General features: G+C 38.5%; 1 protein-coding gene across 1 annotated transcript in view; it reads right to left on the reverse strand.

Moving 5' to 3' along the window:
• CTPS2 (CTP synthase 2) overlaps positions 1-17,821 on the reverse strand; it is a 119,450-nt gene extending 101,629 nt beyond the window's left edge. Inside the window, exons 1-3 of the mRNA XM_057495287.1 lie at positions 16,054-17,821; positions 11,349-11,519; positions 9,604-9,704 (exon numbers count right to left, since the gene is read on the reverse strand). Coding sequence (XP_057351270.1) covers positions 9,604-9,704; positions 11,349-11,519; positions 16,054-16,219 — 438 coding nt within the window. The 5' untranslated portion in view covers positions 16,220-17,821. The remainder of the gene's footprint in view (positions 1-9,603; positions 9,705-11,348; positions 11,520-16,053) is intronic.
• Positions 17,822-19,305: the final 1,484 nt, after the last annotated feature.

Raw genomic sequence — 19,305 nt, forward strand, 5'->3', positions numbered from 1 at the left:
AGGTGCCTGACTGCCCTGCTGCCCACCCTGGCTCTGACACAAGCCCAACTACCTGCACAGCTCTGGGGGTTTAGGTCAGCAGTCAGCACAGGACAGAAGGGTCTCAAAATTCGATGTAAGCCCTAGAGAACAGCATTCAGGTAACCCACCACCATGACTACAAAGGACTCAAACTAAGAAATTGCAGGACTACATTGCTACAGAAGAAATCATTCTTTACTAACTTTAATTCATATAACAAAACATGATTAAAATTCAAGCTTCTTGGGTATAGAACAGATAAAAATATATAACTGCTTTGTAAAAGAATGACAAGCACTTATGAAAATCCAAGAAATAACATATGCAATCAAGAAATTGGCAAGGGATGAGGGATTTAAGTGCTCATTAACTACAATGCATCAGAATCTAACAGGAAAATAAATTCTTTAGGAAAAAAAAGGTCTGCATTTAAACTAAACTGTACAGGGACATCCGTTTTTTGATATGAGTACTCTAGGAGCTAGGAAACAGGGAAGCTTGAAAAGGCAAAGGCTTTAAACATTGTCCGCTTCTGCCTTCACGTGGCCTACCATGGTACTGCACTCCCTCCATCAGTTTGGACCGTCCCATTACCACTCGTCTGGCGCCCCATTTACCAGCACTGTGATCAGAAACTTTCAGTACTATTACTGGAATAACTCTAAATTTACTATTTCCCCGCACAATAGGGAAAATATCACCCATAACAATTTTAAGATCTATCCAAAGTTGAAATCGAATCAGCAGCAAGTTTATAAGATGTGCAAAGTCTGTTCTGCCTTTAATGAATGAAAGGACTCTTTTTTGAGAAAAAAACAAAAAGGAAGAAAGAAATATACCTTTTATTCCATTAATCCAGGCATAAATTATTTCAGGTTCATGTTGCGATGACCTGGACTAATATGAACAAATTTTGTCAGCTTCACTGCTCTGAGGAATAGAGGCCTCTTGTGCAAAAAGGCTTTGAAAACATTTCAACAGCTTCTACGTGCTTAAAACTGAAAATAAGCTTTGGTGGTCCTTCTGCGAAAGGTTAAATTGTGCATGAACACAAATGTTGAGCACAACTTAAACCCAAAAGGATGCCTGACCTAGTGTCCATTAAGTGAATATAAACATCATGATTATATGGAGAAGAAAGGGTTGTGCTGGAGAGAACTTGTGACAGTTTCTGTTTCCATGAAATTAAAAATTAAGATGAGTCCTGCAGAGCAGTGCCCTCTTAAGCCTAGCAGCCATTATCAGGACTAGTACGCATTAAGGGCTAAATCAATGTTGATTAAGCCAAACAAGTCAGTTCAAGAGCAGAAAAAAAAACAAAAGAACATAGATATGGGGGTGGGGAAAGAACAATGTGAAGGTACAGGTCTAAAATGTTTTCTTATTGTTTGTTGAGATAGAAATTTCAGTTTAATTTGAGATGTCATTGTTAATTCTGGATTTCACTGTGCAAGTGGAACCTTGAAGCAATTAGAGTCAGAATCTGTAGCATTCTTCTCTGTAAAATGATGACAAAGAGAAGCAGGTGTACTGGCGCCAGAACACATCATACAAACTTTGTTCAAGGATGATTGTCAAAAAAACAATAGCTGGAAAAGCTAAGATGAACAAAGTGTTAAGGCTCATCCCAAACTGACATTGGGCTTGTGTATTAATGAAGTCCAGGGGCAGCTCAATCACATTTAAAAAACCTATCTTTCCCCCTTCTCTTTCTTGTGATTATTATTATTAAAAAACATAATTAAGAAAAAAAACAGCAGCATCAAGGAATAAGAGGCAAAAACCTTCATACACATGACCATTTGGAATTTTTTCTATGATTAAGGATAACAGCCTTAAGAGAAGGCTTCCACCTACGAAAACTAAAAGGAAAAAAAAGTCACTGCAGAAGTTATTAAAATGTTCAGGTTTAGAAAACTGGTCAGGGACCAATTCTTCTCCTGCGAAAATGGGCACATTTTGGATATCCTCTGCATTTCCTGTTGCTAGAACAGGAAAAAGCAGTGAAAAGTACTAGACCAGCGCTGTCTAATAGAAATAGAACATGAGCTACATATATAATTTTAAAGTTTTATTGCCACATTTAAAAAGGCAAAAGCTTTCCTCATGTAATTGTTTATTAATGATACCAAAATTTTTTAAAAAGTAAAAAAAAGGCAAAAGCAAGCAGGAGAAATTAATTTTAACACTGTATTGTATGTAGCTCAGTATATCCAAAATATTGTCATTTCAACATATCAGCAATATTTAAAGAAATTATTAGGTATTTTACATTCCCTTTTTTTCATACTAAACCTTGAAGTCCAGTGTGTATTTTAAACTCACAGCACATCTCAATTAGGATGGGCCACATTTTATATGCTCAACAGGTCCATGTGGTGAGTGGCTACCACCCTGGGCAACCTGGTCCACTACAGCAGATGACTCGTGTAAACCAAAGGCGTGAGGACTTGTCCTACCCTCTGCTGGGCTTGAGTGAAATCTGCCTTGGCTGACCTTTAAGACACTGAAATTGCTAAATGCACCTTTAAGTTGACATTAATAAGTGGTTTTTTTAAATCAAAATAATGTATGCATGTGGTTAAAAACCAAATTGTACAAAAGATATTACAATAAAAACTAAGAATCCCCTGCACCATCCTTTACCCTTCCAAGTCCGGATCACCCAAGGCAAGCCCTGTAATGTCTCCATTCAGGATTTCTCTGCTAGCTACCTCCTTATCTCTAAATACCATCAGCTCAGCTGACTCAGGTTCTTGAGGCCCCTGCCTTGTCCTTCCCCCTCTAGCCCTCCTCCACCCTCCCCGCCAAATGAATCCTCTTTTCCAAGCTGACCACATTACAGCCCTGCTCTTAAGCCTGTTCTGATACATTATGGAGGCCAAGTCTAAGACTTGACCATCAGTCAACCGAGTGACCACAAAAGTCTCCTTGCTTGTAGAGGCCAGCTCTCCCCTGGCTAACATCTCCATTCTCAGAGCAAATGCTATGCTTTCTGGAGCTTTTATCTGCCTTTCTCTTCCCTTACACTATGTGTCTTTCTCATTGTCTCAATTTGTTTCCCAACTACTCACTTTATTAGAAATTAAATATTTTCAAAAGGAAGCAAGGCCAGTTATGCAGGTATGTTTGGTCTAAAAACTTCATCAAGCTTTACATCTATAACGTGCACATTTCTGTATTTATATGTTATACTCCAATTTTTAAAAATTACAAAGGAAGAAACAATCAATAGAAGGGCTTAAGAGCAGACAGGATGACGTGCAAGACACAGTTAACGGAATGTAAATTAGAGAACAGGAATACAGAGAAGCTGAGGCAGAGAGAAAAGGAACTCTAGGAATGAAAGAACATTAAGAGAACTGTGTGACCAATCCAAACAAAACAATATCCACATTACAGGGGTAGCAGAAAAAGAAGAGAGAGAAAAAGGGATAAAAAGTGTCTTTGAAGAAATAATTGGTGAAAACTTCCCCAAACTGGGTGAGGAAATAGTCTCTCAGACCATGGAAGCCCACAGATCTCCCAATACAAGGGACCAAAGGAGGACAACACCAAGACATATAATAATTAAAATAGCAAAGATCAAGAACAAGGACAGAGTATTAAAATCAGCCAGAGAGAGAAAAAAGGTCACCTACAAAGGAAAACTCATCAGGCTATCATCAGACTTCTCAACAGAAACCTTACAGGCCAGAAGAGAAAGGCATGATATATTTAATGCAATGAAACAGAAGGACCTAGAACCAAGAATACTGTATCCAGCACAATTATCATTTAAATATGAAGGAGGGATTAAACAATTCCCTGACAAACAAAAGTTGACAGAATTTGCCTCCCGCAAACCACCTCTACAGGATATTTTAAAGGGACTGGTCTAGATGGAAGCACTCCTAAGGCTAAATAGATGTCAACAGAGAAAATAAAATCACCCAAAGAAAGCAGACCAACAAAATACTAACTAAAGGCAAAAAATAAAATCAGCTATCCACAAAAGCAGTCAAAGGAAACACAATAGAGTACAGAATAAAACACCTAAGATATAAAGAATGGAGGACGAGGAATAAGAAGGGAGGGAAATAAAGAATCATCAGACTGTGTTTATAATAGCTTACTAAGAGAGCTAAGTTAAACGGTTAGATAGTAAAGAAGCTACCCTTAAACCTTTGGTAACCATAAATCCAAAGCCTGCAATGCCAACAAGTACATATCTATCAATAATCACCCTCAATGTAAATGGACTGAATGCACAAATCAAAAGACACAGAGTAATAGAATGGACAAAAAAGCAAGACCCATCTATATGCTGTATACAAGAGACTCATCTCAAACCCAAAGACATACACAGATTAAAAGTAAAGGGATGGTAAAAGATATTTCACACAAACAATAGGGAGAAAAAAGCAGGTGTTGCAGTACTTGTATCAGACAAAATAGACTTCAAAACAAAGAAAGTAACAAGAGATAAAGAAGGACATTACATAATGATAAAGGTGGCAGTCCAACAAGAGGATATTACCATTATGAATATATATGCACCCAACACAGGAGCACCAACATATGTGAAACAAATACTAACAGAATTAAAGGAGGAAATAGAATGCACTGCATTCATTTTAGGAGATTTCAACACACCACTCACTCCAAAGGACAGATCCACCAGACAGAAAATAAGTAAGGACACATAGGCACAGAACAACACATTAGAACAGATGGACTTAACAGACATCTATAGAACATTCCACCCAAAAGCAGCAGGATACACATTCTTCTCAAGTGCACAAGGAACATTTTCCAGAATACACCACATACTAGGCCACAAAAAGAACCTCAGCAAATTCAAAAAGAATAAAATTCTACCAACCAACTTCTCAGATCACAAAGGCATAAAATGAGAAATAAATTGTACAAAGAAAACAAAAAGGCTCACAAACACATGGAGGCTTAACAACATGCTCCTAAATAATCAATGGATCAATGACCAAATTAAAACAGAGATCAAGCAATATATGGAGACAAATTAAACAACAGCACAGAGCCCCAACTTCTGTGGGATGCAGCAAAGGCAATCCTAAGAGGGAAGTATACTGCAATCCAGGCATATTTAAAGAAGGAAGCACAATCCCAAATGAATAATCTAAATCCACAATTATTGAAACAGGAAAAAGAAGAACAAATGAGGCCCAAAGTCAGCAGAAGGAGGGACATAATAAAGATTAGAGAAGAAATAAATAAAATTGGGAAGAATAAAACAATAGAAAAAATCAATGAAACTAAGAGCTGGTTCTTTGAGAAAATAAGCAAAGTAGATGAACCTGTAGCCAGACCTGTTAAGAGAAAAAGAGAATCTACACACATAAATAGAATCAGAAATGAGAAAGGAAAATCACAACAGACACCACATAAATACAAAGAATTATTAGAGAATACTATGAAAAATTACGTTCTAACAAGCTGGAAAACCTAGAAGAAATGGACAACTTCCTAGAAAAATACAACCTTCCAAGATTGACCAAGGAAGAAACACAAAATCTAAACAGATCAATTACCAGCAACAAAATTGAAGCGGTAATCAAAAAACTACCCAAGAACAAAACGTCCAAGCCAGATGGATTCACCACTGAATTTTACCAGACATATAGAGAAGACATAATACCCATTCTCCTTAAAGTTTTCCAAAACACAGAAGAGGAAGGAAAACTTCCAAACTCATTCTATGAGGCCAGCATCACTCTAATACCAAAACCATGCAAAGATACCACAAAAAAAGAAAATTACAGACCAATATCCCTGACGAACGTAGATGCAAAAATACTCAACAAAATATTAGCAAACTGAATTCAAAAATACATCAAGAGGATTATACACCATGACCAAGCGGGATTCATCTCAGGGATGCAAGGATGGTACAACATTCGAAAATCCATCAATATCATCCATTACATCAACAAAAAGAAGGAAAAAAACCACATGATTATCTCCATAGATGCTGAAAAAGCATTCGACAAAATTCAACATCCATTCATGATAAAAACTCTCAACAAAATGGGTATAGAGGGCAAGTACCTCAACATAATAAAGGCCATACATGACAAACCCACAGCCAACATCATACTTCACAACAAGAAGCTGAAAGCTTTTCACCTAAGATTGGGAACAACACAGGGATGCCCACTCTCCCCACTGTTATTCAACATAGTACTGGAAGTCCTAGCCACAGCAATCGGACAAAACAAAGAAATACAAGGGATCCAGATTGGTAAAGAAGAAGTCAAACTGTCACTCTTTGCAGATGACATGATATTGTACATAAAAAACCCTAAAGACTCCACTCTAAAACTACTAGAACTAATATCTGAATTCAGCAGAGTTGCAGGATACAAAATTAATACACAGAAATCTGTTGCTTTCGTATATACCAATGATGAACTAACAGAAAGAGAAATCAGGAAAACAATTCCATTCACAATTGCATCAAAAAGAATAAAATACCTAGGAATAAACCTAACCAAGGAAGTGAAAGTCCTATACTCTGAAAACTACAAGACACTCCTAAGAGAAATTAAAGACAACACTAACAAATGGAAATTCATCCCATGCCCTTGGCTAGGAAGGATTAATATTGTCAAAATGGCCATCCTGCCTAAAGCAATCTACAGATTCTATGCAATCCCTATCAAAATACTAAAAGCATTCTTCAATGAACTGGAACAAATAGTTTTAAAATTCATATGGAACCACAAAGACCCCAAATAGCCAAAGCAATCCTGAGAAGAAAGAATGAAGCAGGGAAGATCTCACTTCCCAACTTCAAGCTCTACTACAAAGCCACAGTAATCAAGACAATTTCGTACTGGCACAAGAACAGAGCCACAGACCAGTGGAACAGAATAGAGAGTCCAGATAAAAACTCAAACATATACAGTCAATAAATATATGATAAAGGAGCCATGGACATACAATGGGGAAATGACAGCCTCTTTAACAGCTGGTCCTGGCAAAACTCAACAGCTACATGTAAGAGAATGAAACTGGATCATTGTCTAACCCCATACAGAAAAGTAAATTCAAAATGGATCAAAGACCTGAATGTAAGTCATGAAACCATAAAACTCTTAGAAAAAAATATAGGCAAAAATCTCTTGGACATAAACATGAGCAACTTCTTCATAAACGTATCTCTTTGGGCAAGGGAAACAACAGCAAAAATGAACAAGTGGGACTATATTAAGCTGAAAAACTTCTGTACAGCAAAGGACACCATCAATAGAACAAAAAGGTACCCTACAGCATGGGAGAATATATTCATAAATGACAGATCCGAGAAAGGGCTGACATCCAAAATATATAAAGAGCTCACACACCTCAACAAACAAAAAGCAAATAATTAAAAAATGGGCAGAGGATCTGAACAGACACTTCTCCAAAGAAGAAATTCAGATGGCCAACAGGCACATAAAAAGATGCTCCACATCGCTAGTCATCAGAGAAATGCAAATTAAAACCACAATGAGATATCACCTCACACCAGTAAGGATGGCCACCGTCCAAAAGACAAACAACAACAAATGTTGTCAAGGTTGTGGAGAAAGGGGAACCCTCCTACACTGCTGCTGGGAATGTAAATTAGTTCAACCATTGTGGAAAGCAGTATGGAGGTTCCTCAAAAAGCTCAAAATAGAAATACCATTTGACCCAGGAATCCCACTTCTAGGAATTTACCCTAAGAATGCAGCAGCCCAGTTTGAAAAAGACAGATGCACCCCTATGTTTATCGCAGCACTATTTACAATAGCCAAGAAATGGAAGCAACCTAAGTGTCCATCAGTATATAAATGGATAAAGAAGAGGTGGTACATATACACAATGGAATACTCTTCAGGCATAAGAAAGAACCGAATCCTACCATTTGCAACAACATGAATGGAGCTGGAGGATATTATGCTCAGTGAAGTAAGCGAGGCGGAGAAAGACAAGCATCAAATCATTTCACAGCCATAAGATGACATAAGAACAAAGAAAAAAATTGGAGGAACAAAACAGCAGCAGACTCACAGAACCCAAGAATGGACTAACAGTTACCAAAGGGAAAGGGACGGGGGAGGATGGGTGGGAAGGGAGGGATAAGGGGGAAAAAAGGGGCATTACTATTAGCACACATTATGTAGGGGGCAGGCACAGGGAGGGCTGTACAACACAGAGAAAACAGGTAGTGATTCTATAGCATCTTACTGTGGTGATGGACAGTGACTCTAATGGGGTATGTCGGGGGAACTTGGTGATGGGGGGAGTCTAGTAACCATAATGTTGCTCATGTAATTGTAGATTAATGATAGCAAAATAAAAATAATAAAAATAATAAATAAAAAATTACAAAGGAAGCATCCCCTCTTTCCTCGTCAATTGTGAAGGAAGAAATATGAAGGGAGAGAAAATTTTATGCAGCACACTTATACATTTATATTAAGTTTATCAGCTCTCCTATTATAGCAGTACAATATATAGTAAATATATGCTAGCATAGCACATTTAGGTTAAGTTTCCAGTTCTACTATTAACACAATTGCCCTTGTGGGTAGCATAGTATCTGTCTGCTGACACTGATAATGATGATAGTAATAACAGCTAACAGGTTTACTGAGCTCTTCCTAAATGCCAGGCATTGCCAAGTGCTTTTTCACATTTAATCCTCATTACAACACTATTACCATTTTGCTATTATGACAATATTACATTATTATCCTATTGCCATAGATGAATACATCGAAGCTGCGTGAAGTAATTTGCCAAAAGTCACACAGGCATCTTAATAATGGCTAATGATTTTGAGCACTTACTATAGATCTGACACCATCCTAAGCGCTAATTATATTGACTTATTTAATCCTCAAACTTTTTTTTTTTGAGGCACAGAGAAGTTAAGCAAACTCACCTAAGGTCACCGAGCTGGTAAGTGACCCAGCTGGGCTATGAACCCAAGCAGTCTGGTTCCAGATTCTTAACCACTGAGCTATACACCACTTAGGGGTCATGGCAGAAATTTGAATTTAGACAGTCTGCCTCTAGGAACCAAGTTGTTCATTATTCTGCTGTCCTGCCTGGCAAGTAGGTCAACTGACTTTTAGACAAGGAATACCTGCATTTATTGTCAGTCTGCACACTGAGAGCAAAGCAAGCAGTGAACAAGTGGCAAGTTCAATACTATGTTCTTCCTTTAAACAGCTAATACTCTCCCCTCCAAATTACCTCTACCATCAGACTTCCTGTACTCAGTCTCTCTCTACTTCCAAAGCACTCTGCAAATATTTCTCAAATAGCATTCACTAGAATGTAACTTATCTGTCTCCACATGCAGACTGCTGCACACCCACCAGGAGTAGTCACACTGTTTAATGCCAATCATGCATTCTGTCTTGTGACCACAAGAACAGGGACCATCTACGTGGTCTCCTGTTGTAATCCCACCTCCTAGCCTGTTGTCCAGCACACAGAAGGCCATCTGTTCATATTTGTTACATGCATGAAGATCAGGTGTTTAAAAACCCAGAAAAGTATGTTTATAAAGAAAAGTTCCATGCTTGCCTCAATAATACATATTTGGGGCTCTTCGTTATTATTGTCCACAGGCGCCAGGGCTTGATTCATAACCCACTCCTGGATAGCATCAGTAACATGAGGGACAACTGTAGAGAGAAGTAATAATTAGCACAAAAGATCATTTCACAGTCACGGTCATGAGAAAGGAAGGTATTAGTGTCTTTAGACCTCCCAAACAACCTGAAAGACACCTGGCAAATTAGACAAGCTACATTCCTCATGTTATTATCCATGTCACTGAAATTAATACTATAGAAACAATATAGGTTAAGTCCTTTAAACATTATGCCATTTCTCTTAAAACCAACCAACCACAGAAAACAAGCAACAGAAAGCATAAATGCCATCTTCGATGCAACTAGAAAATGCTTATAATGCCAACTAAAAATTGCTGAATGCTGGACTCCAAGAGGAAGAAGGACACAGAGTGGCCCAGTCCTGCAGGTCCTGGGCAGCCCACTGGCCAATGGGGAGGATCCACTCAGGGTGTAGATGAGGCCTGCATGCTGACCAGGGGCCTAAGGCTGCTAATGGCAGCCAAAGAGGCCAAAAGACGACATCCCACAAATTTGTGAGACCCAGGGGTCCCTGAATGGTAAGCAGCCCAGCAGCTGTTGGGCTCAGCTGAAGAGACAAAGCAGTGACATCCTCGAGGGGGCATGAGGCCTTGGTGCAGCTAACTAACCTAATGTGATACACAAAGCAGGAACATTGGCCTCTGGGAAGCTGAGGCAAAGCAGCATCTGTCACCTACCCTGCTGCACACCTGCTGCTCCCTCGAGACGGGAAAAAGTGATCTCTGTTTGATGCATTTGCGACAACCCATGGCCATGCATGCCAGACTACCCCCTTTCCAGGCAGTGCAAGGATCAGGGGTCAGAGCCCAGACCCCAGAAATGGGGCACTGCCCTCTCCCCTACATTGGGGACGTGGCAGGTGTGAGCCAGCAGCTCACCCTCCCATAGGACTCCCAAGACCTACACTTGGGGGCAAACTGTTAGCACAATTGTAGCTGAGATCTGTGCCACACTGTCCAGTTTCAGCAATAACATAGTTTATCTTCTCATCTACATCTGTCTGACTCCTTGATCTACTTCTCAGCTAGTTCCAACATGAAAGTGCCTTAAAAGGGATGAGCAATTATCACCTATCATGTAGGAATGTACGAATACAAGACTTCCTGGGAGTGGGGAGGGGTCTCTTCTAAAACAAAAGAGAATAACCCCACTCAGGGAAGGGTTGGTGAAAAGAGCCAGACCAGGCCAGGCCGCCTGCCACTGCAGTTCAATTCTCCTGTCCCTCCCCAGTGCTGCCTTTCTGCAAAGGGGAGTAACTGTCATCCGTGCAAAGATACAAGAAAAAGGAGAGAAAGAACATATTAAATAGAAGAGACAAAAAAGAGACCAAAAAAAAATCGACACCCCCAATCAGGTAAAAATGATTAATAAATGGCTCTCAAAGGATTTTATAAATAAAAGCTGAAGAGAGGCAGTCAGACAGACATATAGACTAAGAGAAACAATGATATCAGTCAAAAAGAAAAAGACTGAGGAAAATAAAATCAGCAAAATGGAGGATGAACGTGACACCCTTGTAGAAAAGGAAAGGGAGAGAGTGCAGAGACTTGAACAGGACAAGGACTTGTGGAGCTCAGGGACCATGTTCACCTCTAGTTTCAACAGAGTGTGGGTGCTCAGCACATGGGGCTCCCTGTTTGTGGAATGTAATACCTTGTACGGTTTTCCCCAGGTAATCACCATGCCTCTCTTTATTGATCACATGCTGATATATCTTCCCAGTGGTGATGTTGTTGTTCTTATAAAGATTAATATCCAAGAACCTTTCATAATTACCAAGGTCTAAATCAACTTCTCCACCATCACTTAAGACAAACACTTCACCTAGGATAAAAAGGCAATGTAAAAATCAAAAATTTGCTTCCAGATTATTTTTAAAAGATGAACACATTATACATACTATTTTTTTTATTGAAGTATCATTGATAAACAATCTTATATTGGTTTCAAGTATACAACACAGTGGTTCAACAGTTCCTGATATTATTAAATCCTCACCCCACTAGTGCGGTTACCATCTGTCACCATAGGAAGATATTACAGAATCACTGGCTATATTCTCTACGCTATACTACCATCCCTGTGACCAACTTACTTATGACAGAGAATTTCTGTGCCCTATTATCCCCCTTCACCCTCCACCCCAAACCCTCCCCATTGGTAAATCCCAGTCACTTTGATGTCCACATTATATTAAAGAGCTGGTAGAAGACTAATTTAAAAGCTATATTCTATCACCATTTCCTTATTTTGATGGGGAAATTAAACAATTCAATCCTACCCATGAAAATACACCAGAAAAATTCTGGTATCCAATTATGGTATTTTTTTAAGTGCTTCCTGAAATTCTGTCTTCAAGATTTAGCTTTTCCAAACTTGTCATGTATCACATGAAAAAGGGACTTTTTAAAACAGCAATTTAAAACACAAATAGCAACTTACTTCAAAGCATCAGTAACCTGGACTCTGGAATTGGTGTAAGAAACTTTTAATTGATTCCCATTTTGGTTAAAGCCAACATTAGACAGCAGATGAAAGCAGGGTCCCCACCAGCTCAGGGGGCAACTGGGTGAAAGTGAGGGGAGAAGCCTGTGTAAGCAAGAAGCCACCCACACGACCACACCGTGAAAAGGGACAGAGATGAAGACGATCACCCAGGAGCACCTGCACTGACTACTGGGCATGTCCCTTGGTCTCTGGTGTCACTTAAGGGTATCGACTAGGAGTCCAAGTTTTAAAGCCACATTGTAAGAACTGAACCTCTCCCTGAAATTCTACCATTTACACCTACTTTGAGACGTTCACAGCAAAAAATGAAAGTTGCCTAGCTTATGAACCTGATCAGAAATCTTTTATATCCTCACTTATGTCTCCTTTATAAGGTACCTAGTGTGATCAGAAAGATCTCTAACTTTTAAGGACAAGGGAGCAAATTGATGAAACTGCAATATTTTCATATTTCCCATACGCCATTTGCAGTTCAAATTCCACGTTGTCATGTCAATCAGGAATCACCAATCTACGGAATCACCAATCGTTTTTGCTTTGATCATCCCAACCTCTGACAAATAATAGAACATCTCTAAAATCTCTTTAGGTAATTTGGACTAAATCCAGTTTAGTAATACTCCAGGTATATGACAAAGAGGGCAAAGATCTTGACATTTTCAATTCCTAAGATTTTAAAAGTATATACACACTATGTTCCTAGAAAAGAAAAAACTGTAGATGACAAGCCTTCAAAGCAGTTTTTTAGATCTAATGCACTTGTAACAAAAATTCCAACAGATTTTTTTTTAACTTGACAGTGACACTAAAGTTAATCGGGAAGAAAATAGGTGTGATTATCAAAACAAAACACAGAAAAAGCAAAGAATAACGAAGCCCTTATAACGAATAATAATGAATAAAGGAAGATTGAAATATCATATATATATATATATATTTCAATATATACAAATATGGAACAAGAGAACATCAATAAATACACAAACCAAAATGTCCAAGAAGCTCCTTATTATATAAAGAAATTTAATATATAACTTAAAAATGAGAAAAACCAAGGGTATCATCACAAATCAATGCAGATAAAAGACTCAGAGATAAACTTCAAAGAAATGTGTGGAATCCTTATGAAGAAAACTTTAAAGCCTTACTTCAGAGATATAAGAGAAGGTATGAATAAAATGAAAGCCATTTATAACATTCCCGAATGGCCCAGTCAACATTTTTGGTGTTTGATTATTCCCCAGATTAACTTATAAATTCAAAGAAATCTTTGTCAAAAAACTCCAATGTGATTTCTTATAAAGTTTGATAAAATGATCCCTAAATTAATCTTGAAAACAAATATTTTGAAGTCAAAAAAAAGAAGGAATGACAAGCTCTGACCTCCTTGTTAAGAAAAAGCTGCAGCTATTAAAATGTCAGGCAGGAAGAAACAAAGATATCCAAAACAGAGCAAAAAGACAGACTTCAGCGTGGACAGAAATTCAGTGTATAGTAAAAGGTGGTATTTTTAAGTCAGCAGAAAAAGGATGAAATCTTTGATAAATACCATTAGGAATAGTTGGCTAGTCAGAAAAAAGTTTGGAAAAAAGGTGTTACATCCTCGCCTCATGCCAAATTAATTCCCAGATGTTGTAACAATGTTAAAGTAAAAGCAAATGAAATTATAAAAGTGCCAGAAGAAAATACAGATGAATATTTAAATATTCCTGGGGCATAGAAGTCTAAGGTAACATCAAAGGCAGAAACCATAAAGGCAACAGTTGATGCAATGGTAAACTGAAATTTATCAGCAACTTATAAGTAATATTAGAGCAAATTTCACACATACATAAAGTAAAAATATATGCATGTGATATCATATATGTTAATATACTTTATGTAAAGTGTTCTTGAAAATCATTTTTAAAAAGCCAGAGGAAAATTGGCCTAACACATGGCAATAGTCAATTTTGCTACATACCAAACAAACCTACAATCTCAACAACTTACAAGACATTGATTGACTTCTCCCTCATGTGACATGGGGTCCGTGGGTCAGCTGTGCGTCAGCTCGATGTCTTCTCATTCCAGGACCCAGGCTAAAGAAGAATTCCCTGCATGGAGCAGGCAGTTCTCAAGGCAGCGGGCAGAAGTACAAGAGAGACGAGCCAAATCGTGCCACTGCACTGAGAATTTCTGCTTCAACAAGACATATGTCATCTTCACTAATATCCCATATGGCAAAACAAATCACATGGCCAAATTAGGCGACCAACCTCGCCGGTATGCCCAGGACTAATACAGTTCTCAGGATGTGGGCCTTTCCCTTTCAAAACCAGAGAAGTTCCAAACAAACCAGGACAAGTTCGCCATCCTACGTGGCACAAGTCCAAAGTCAACACGGTAGGGAAATTTACTCCCCAGAAGGAATTGGGTGACAATTTCAAACAAAAATACAATCTACTACAGACTTAAGTCATTCCACAGACAAAATGAAAATCAAAGAAATCTAAATTAGAACAATGAGATACACTTTTTTTGTTTTTGGTTTACTCTCAAGTTAGCAAAATTTTAAAAGAGTAATATTCAGCAAGGGTATTAAAAAATGGCCTTCTTTATACACCGTCGATGAGGCTATAAACTGGTGCAGATCCATAAGCCTTATCAGAAAATTATTGGAGACAAGATGGACATTGGAATTTGGAATTCTTCACACTTTGGAAAGGTAACATAGAACACTTTCCATATATTTGAGCACACGCCAAAAGCAAACACATTCCAAGTGGAATAAAGACTAGAAATAGCCACACCTTTATGAAGACTTTTCAATTGTCAAAACTTTTGTAAAAATGCTGTAATAGTCACAAGTGCAGAATTTTTAATTTTCAGAACTTTCTGGATTTTAGAATTATAGATAAAGGATCGTGAACCTAAACAACTTTGGCACTATGCTTTATGGGTGAAAAACCTGAAAAACATACCACTCATCAAATCAGAAGTTCTGCACTTAGGCATTTATGTTTTAAAAAATATATACATTTTAAAGATTTCCATCACAGTGTTGTTTATAATATCAACAAACTGAAAATTATTTCCTATTATTGAACAGATTCTGTATAGCCTTTATGAGTATAGAATATATAAAAATGTCCACAGTACATTGTTCTAAAACTTAGATTAAAAAATAGTGACTGTTAAGATTCAATTCACTGAACATTCACAAATAAGCAAACCTAAGATACGCCGTTAGAACATGAGATAGTGGTTTAGCTTGGTGGTTTCAGGTAGGGAGACAGGAAAAGTCATATGGGGGGGGTTTCTGTTTCTTGATCTGGGGGCTGGTTACACAATATTTTCATTTAATCAAGTGATATGATTTATGCACTTTCCTGCTTATGTATAAAAGGTTTTAAAAAGTATATAAGGGCTAATGGCTCTTGAAAAACTACTGCATACATCAAAATGTCAACATTAACGATAGTTACCCCAAGTGGTGGGAAACAGATGATTTTTATTTTCTTCATGCCATCCTATATTGTCATTATATTCTATATTGTCTGAATTTTTATCTTAACAATGAAATGTTAAAAGAAATATATTACCTTTATGATAAAAGAAAACAAAAGAGAATCTGTACTGCAAAAGGTACAATGAAAATGGTATCCCCAAGCAGTTTTCCAAAAGGGTGGAATAATTTGGAATGTCCCAGCAATCTGAAAAATGTGTCAATGACCATGAGAACATTCACATATTCATAACGTCTGATCCAGCAACTCTACTTCTGGAACTCTATCCTCAGTACCAAAATACGAGAAAGATGTGCTTAACCCAGTGCTTTATAAAGGGAAGAAGTGGTTCTCTTCCATACCGTGCTCATAAGGGGAAAAAGTGCCCGCGTCGATGTTAATATAGGGGTCGATTTTGATGGCAGTAACTTGGAGTCCACGTGACTTTAGAATCGTCCCAATGCTGCTGGCGATGATCCCTTTACCGACGCCAGAGATAACCCCCCCAGTGACCGGGATGTACTTCATTGGCAGAGGAGTGACTGGGTACCAGCACCCAGATATAATCTGAAAGATAATAAAATTCAGGGTAAGGGAAAAGAAACATTTTCTCAAACCAGTATAAAGCAGAAAGTGTGTTATACCCGAATTTCAAAAGCACACAGCATTTTTCTACCTATTTTCTAAATATTTGAAACTTTTGAAAGAAAGTCTTATTTTCCAGGTTTTTCCCTTTTGCCCATATGCAGGAAGCTGTGGATAGTTTCTGCAAGCAAAGTGGCTGGCTCCATTGCCCTGATTTTCCATTTACCCCAACTCTGCCATGTGACATTCTTCATCATGAGAAACAAAATTTCTCCGGGATTCAGAGGCATGGTGAAATGTTTATAGGATCAGGCCCTGGAGTCAGACAGATCTGTACAAGCTGTTCCAGGGCAAGGTATTAATCCTTTCTGTGCCTGTTTCTTCATCCATAAAATGGGACAGAAACTACCAGTGCCTTAAAATATCATCAGGTACTAAAACAAAATTAGCTATCAAGCCATGAAAAGACATGGAGGAACCTGATATGAATATTACTAAGTGAAAGAGGTCAGTCTCAGAAAGTTACATACCACATGATTCCAACTATTTGACATGGCAAAACTACGGAGACAGTGAAAGATCAGTGGTTGCCAGGAATTGGGGGGAAGGGATGCATAGGTGGAGCACAAAGGGTTTTTAGAGCAGCAAAGCTATTCTGTATGATGCTATAATGGTGAATCATTTGTCCAAATCCACAGAAGGATAGCAGCAGGAGTGAACTCTAATGTAACCTATGGACTTTGGATAATAATGATGTGTCAATGGAGGTTCATTGACTGCTTAACAAGTGCACCACTCTAGTTGGGGATGTTGACAGCAGAAGAGGCTGTGCATGTGGCGCAAGTATATGGGAACTGAGAGTGCTTTCTGCTCAGTTTTGCTATGAACCTGCTCTAAAAAACAAAGTCTACTTTTTAAAAAATCAGTATTCAAATATGCCACCATAAAAAAAATCTCAGAGGTGGTTGTAACGATTAAATGAGCTAAGGTATAAATCAGAGGTCAGCAAACTAGACCCACAAGTCACATCCGGCCCACTGTCTGCTTCTGTAAGGCCCCAAAGCCAAGAGTAGTTTTTACATTTTTTACTAACTGAGAAAAGATCAAAAAATTTTCATGATACGTTAAAGTGGTATGAAACTCAACTTCAGTGTCCATTGCAGATTGTGGCCATTTCCTGCCACGATGGCAAAGCTGAGAAGCTGTGAAAGCAGGGAGCTCTGGCCCACAAAGCTGAAATATCTGTTATCTGGCCTTTGACAAAAAATGTTTGCTGCTGCCTAGTACGGAGGGAGTCCAAATCAACCCCTATATTAACATAGAGTAAGAACTTAATAATAGTTATTAACATCACTATTAATAACAATAAATGTGCGCTCCCTAACCAAACATCCTGAACACTGAATCTATTTCCTAAGCCATCAGTTTTACCATGCAGAAATGCCCAAGTGGGAAGAAAAGAAAATATTATGTCGTAAGGAAATTTTATTTCACTTTTCTGCTGCTGTCCAATCAACCCCTTTTCTTTTTAGAGGCAGACAGGAAGCCCAATAGCTACTTGGTTTTCTTTTATTTTAAATACTACTATTTTTTCCCTTGAGCATGTGCAGGGGCCTTCCATTTCACCCTTGCCATTTCACCATGCAAATGAAAGTAGATCTTACAGTATTATTTGGGTAGTCATGGCAGGCAGGCAAGTAGGCAGTGGAGTAAAACCACTGACAACAAATCACAACTGCAAAAACACAGAGTAACGAACAAAAGCTAGTAACTATAAATCCCACTTTCTATCATAATTCACAAATTTTTTAAATGCTTGGAAATTAAGCAAAAATGCCATCAGGTGGGAACAATTTCAGTTACCCATTTATCTTATTTGTCTGTCCTCCTCAAAGGAATACCCATCCTGATTTTGTAGTTCCCTTTACATTCAAAACAAACGACCTTAACTTAAAGGCGTAGAGTTATCTCACTCAGAGCTGTGAGTTCAGTTTGAACCAGCCAGCCATGGTCAGGGTGAGTAAACCGAAACCATCGAAAACATACATGTCCCATCCCAATCGGCTTCCCTAAGTCCCCGGGCCTGCCTTTCTCTACATGCTACAGTTGATCACATTCAATGCCATCGGTCCTCTTCACTAGCTAGCTATCACTCACCCGATATAGCCTACAGGATTCTCAATCCAAACCCAGAATGCACCTCCTGTAGATCCAAAACATATCCGAATCCTCATCTCTTCCCACTCCTACTGGCCCAGGTGTCGTTATAAGGGCGATTTCTTCACAGCCCTCACGTCCCCATCCCAATGTTGATTTTTTCAATTTTGTTAAGTGCCCCTCCTCTGGATCTGGTGTCAGACAGCCTGGGTTCAAATGCTGACTCTGTCACTTAAAGCTATGACCCTGGGCAACTTCTTTGATTTTTCTAAGCCTCGATTTTTCTCCACCTGTGCAGTACACAGAGCTAGTAACAGCGCCTGCCTTACTGAGGTGTGTGGCCATTTACAAAGACAGGGCCCAAATGGTAAATGAAAATTAGCTGTTATCATTTTTCAGAGCCGTCTATTCGCTGCAATCAATTCACAAATGTTTACTGAATGTCTACTATATGCTTGTTCCCCCATCCTGGGGATATGGGGGTGATCAAAAAGTCAAGGTCTGAACAACCTAAGACAGGCACAGTCTCAGGGGGGCCATCAGGTGAGAAATTGGGGACCAACAGAGGGGAGGCTTAGAACCTCACCCCCCCCCTGTTTTCAGAGAAATCTTCTGCATCCGTGGATGTTTTGTTGCCCTTGTCTAGCTTGGATTTATACTTAGTCTATAGGCACACACCTGATCATCTACATTTGCCCTCTTACAGCACTAAACTATGTTTTCTACCTTTATCTTGCATCTACCTACCACTTCAGCATTTTATTTAAAAAATAATAATAATAATAAGGGAGAAATGTGGGATTCACATATAAATCAAGTATAAAAATCAAACGAATAATCATATCTGACTTGATTGTTTATAGTTCATGATG

Source organism: Manis pentadactyla, chromosome X (genome assembly GCF_030020395.1).
Source record: "Manis pentadactyla isolate mManPen7 chromosome X, mManPen7.hap1, whole genome shotgun sequence".
Lineage (NCBI taxonomy): Eukaryota > Metazoa > Chordata > Mammalia > Pholidota > Manidae > Manis > Manis pentadactyla.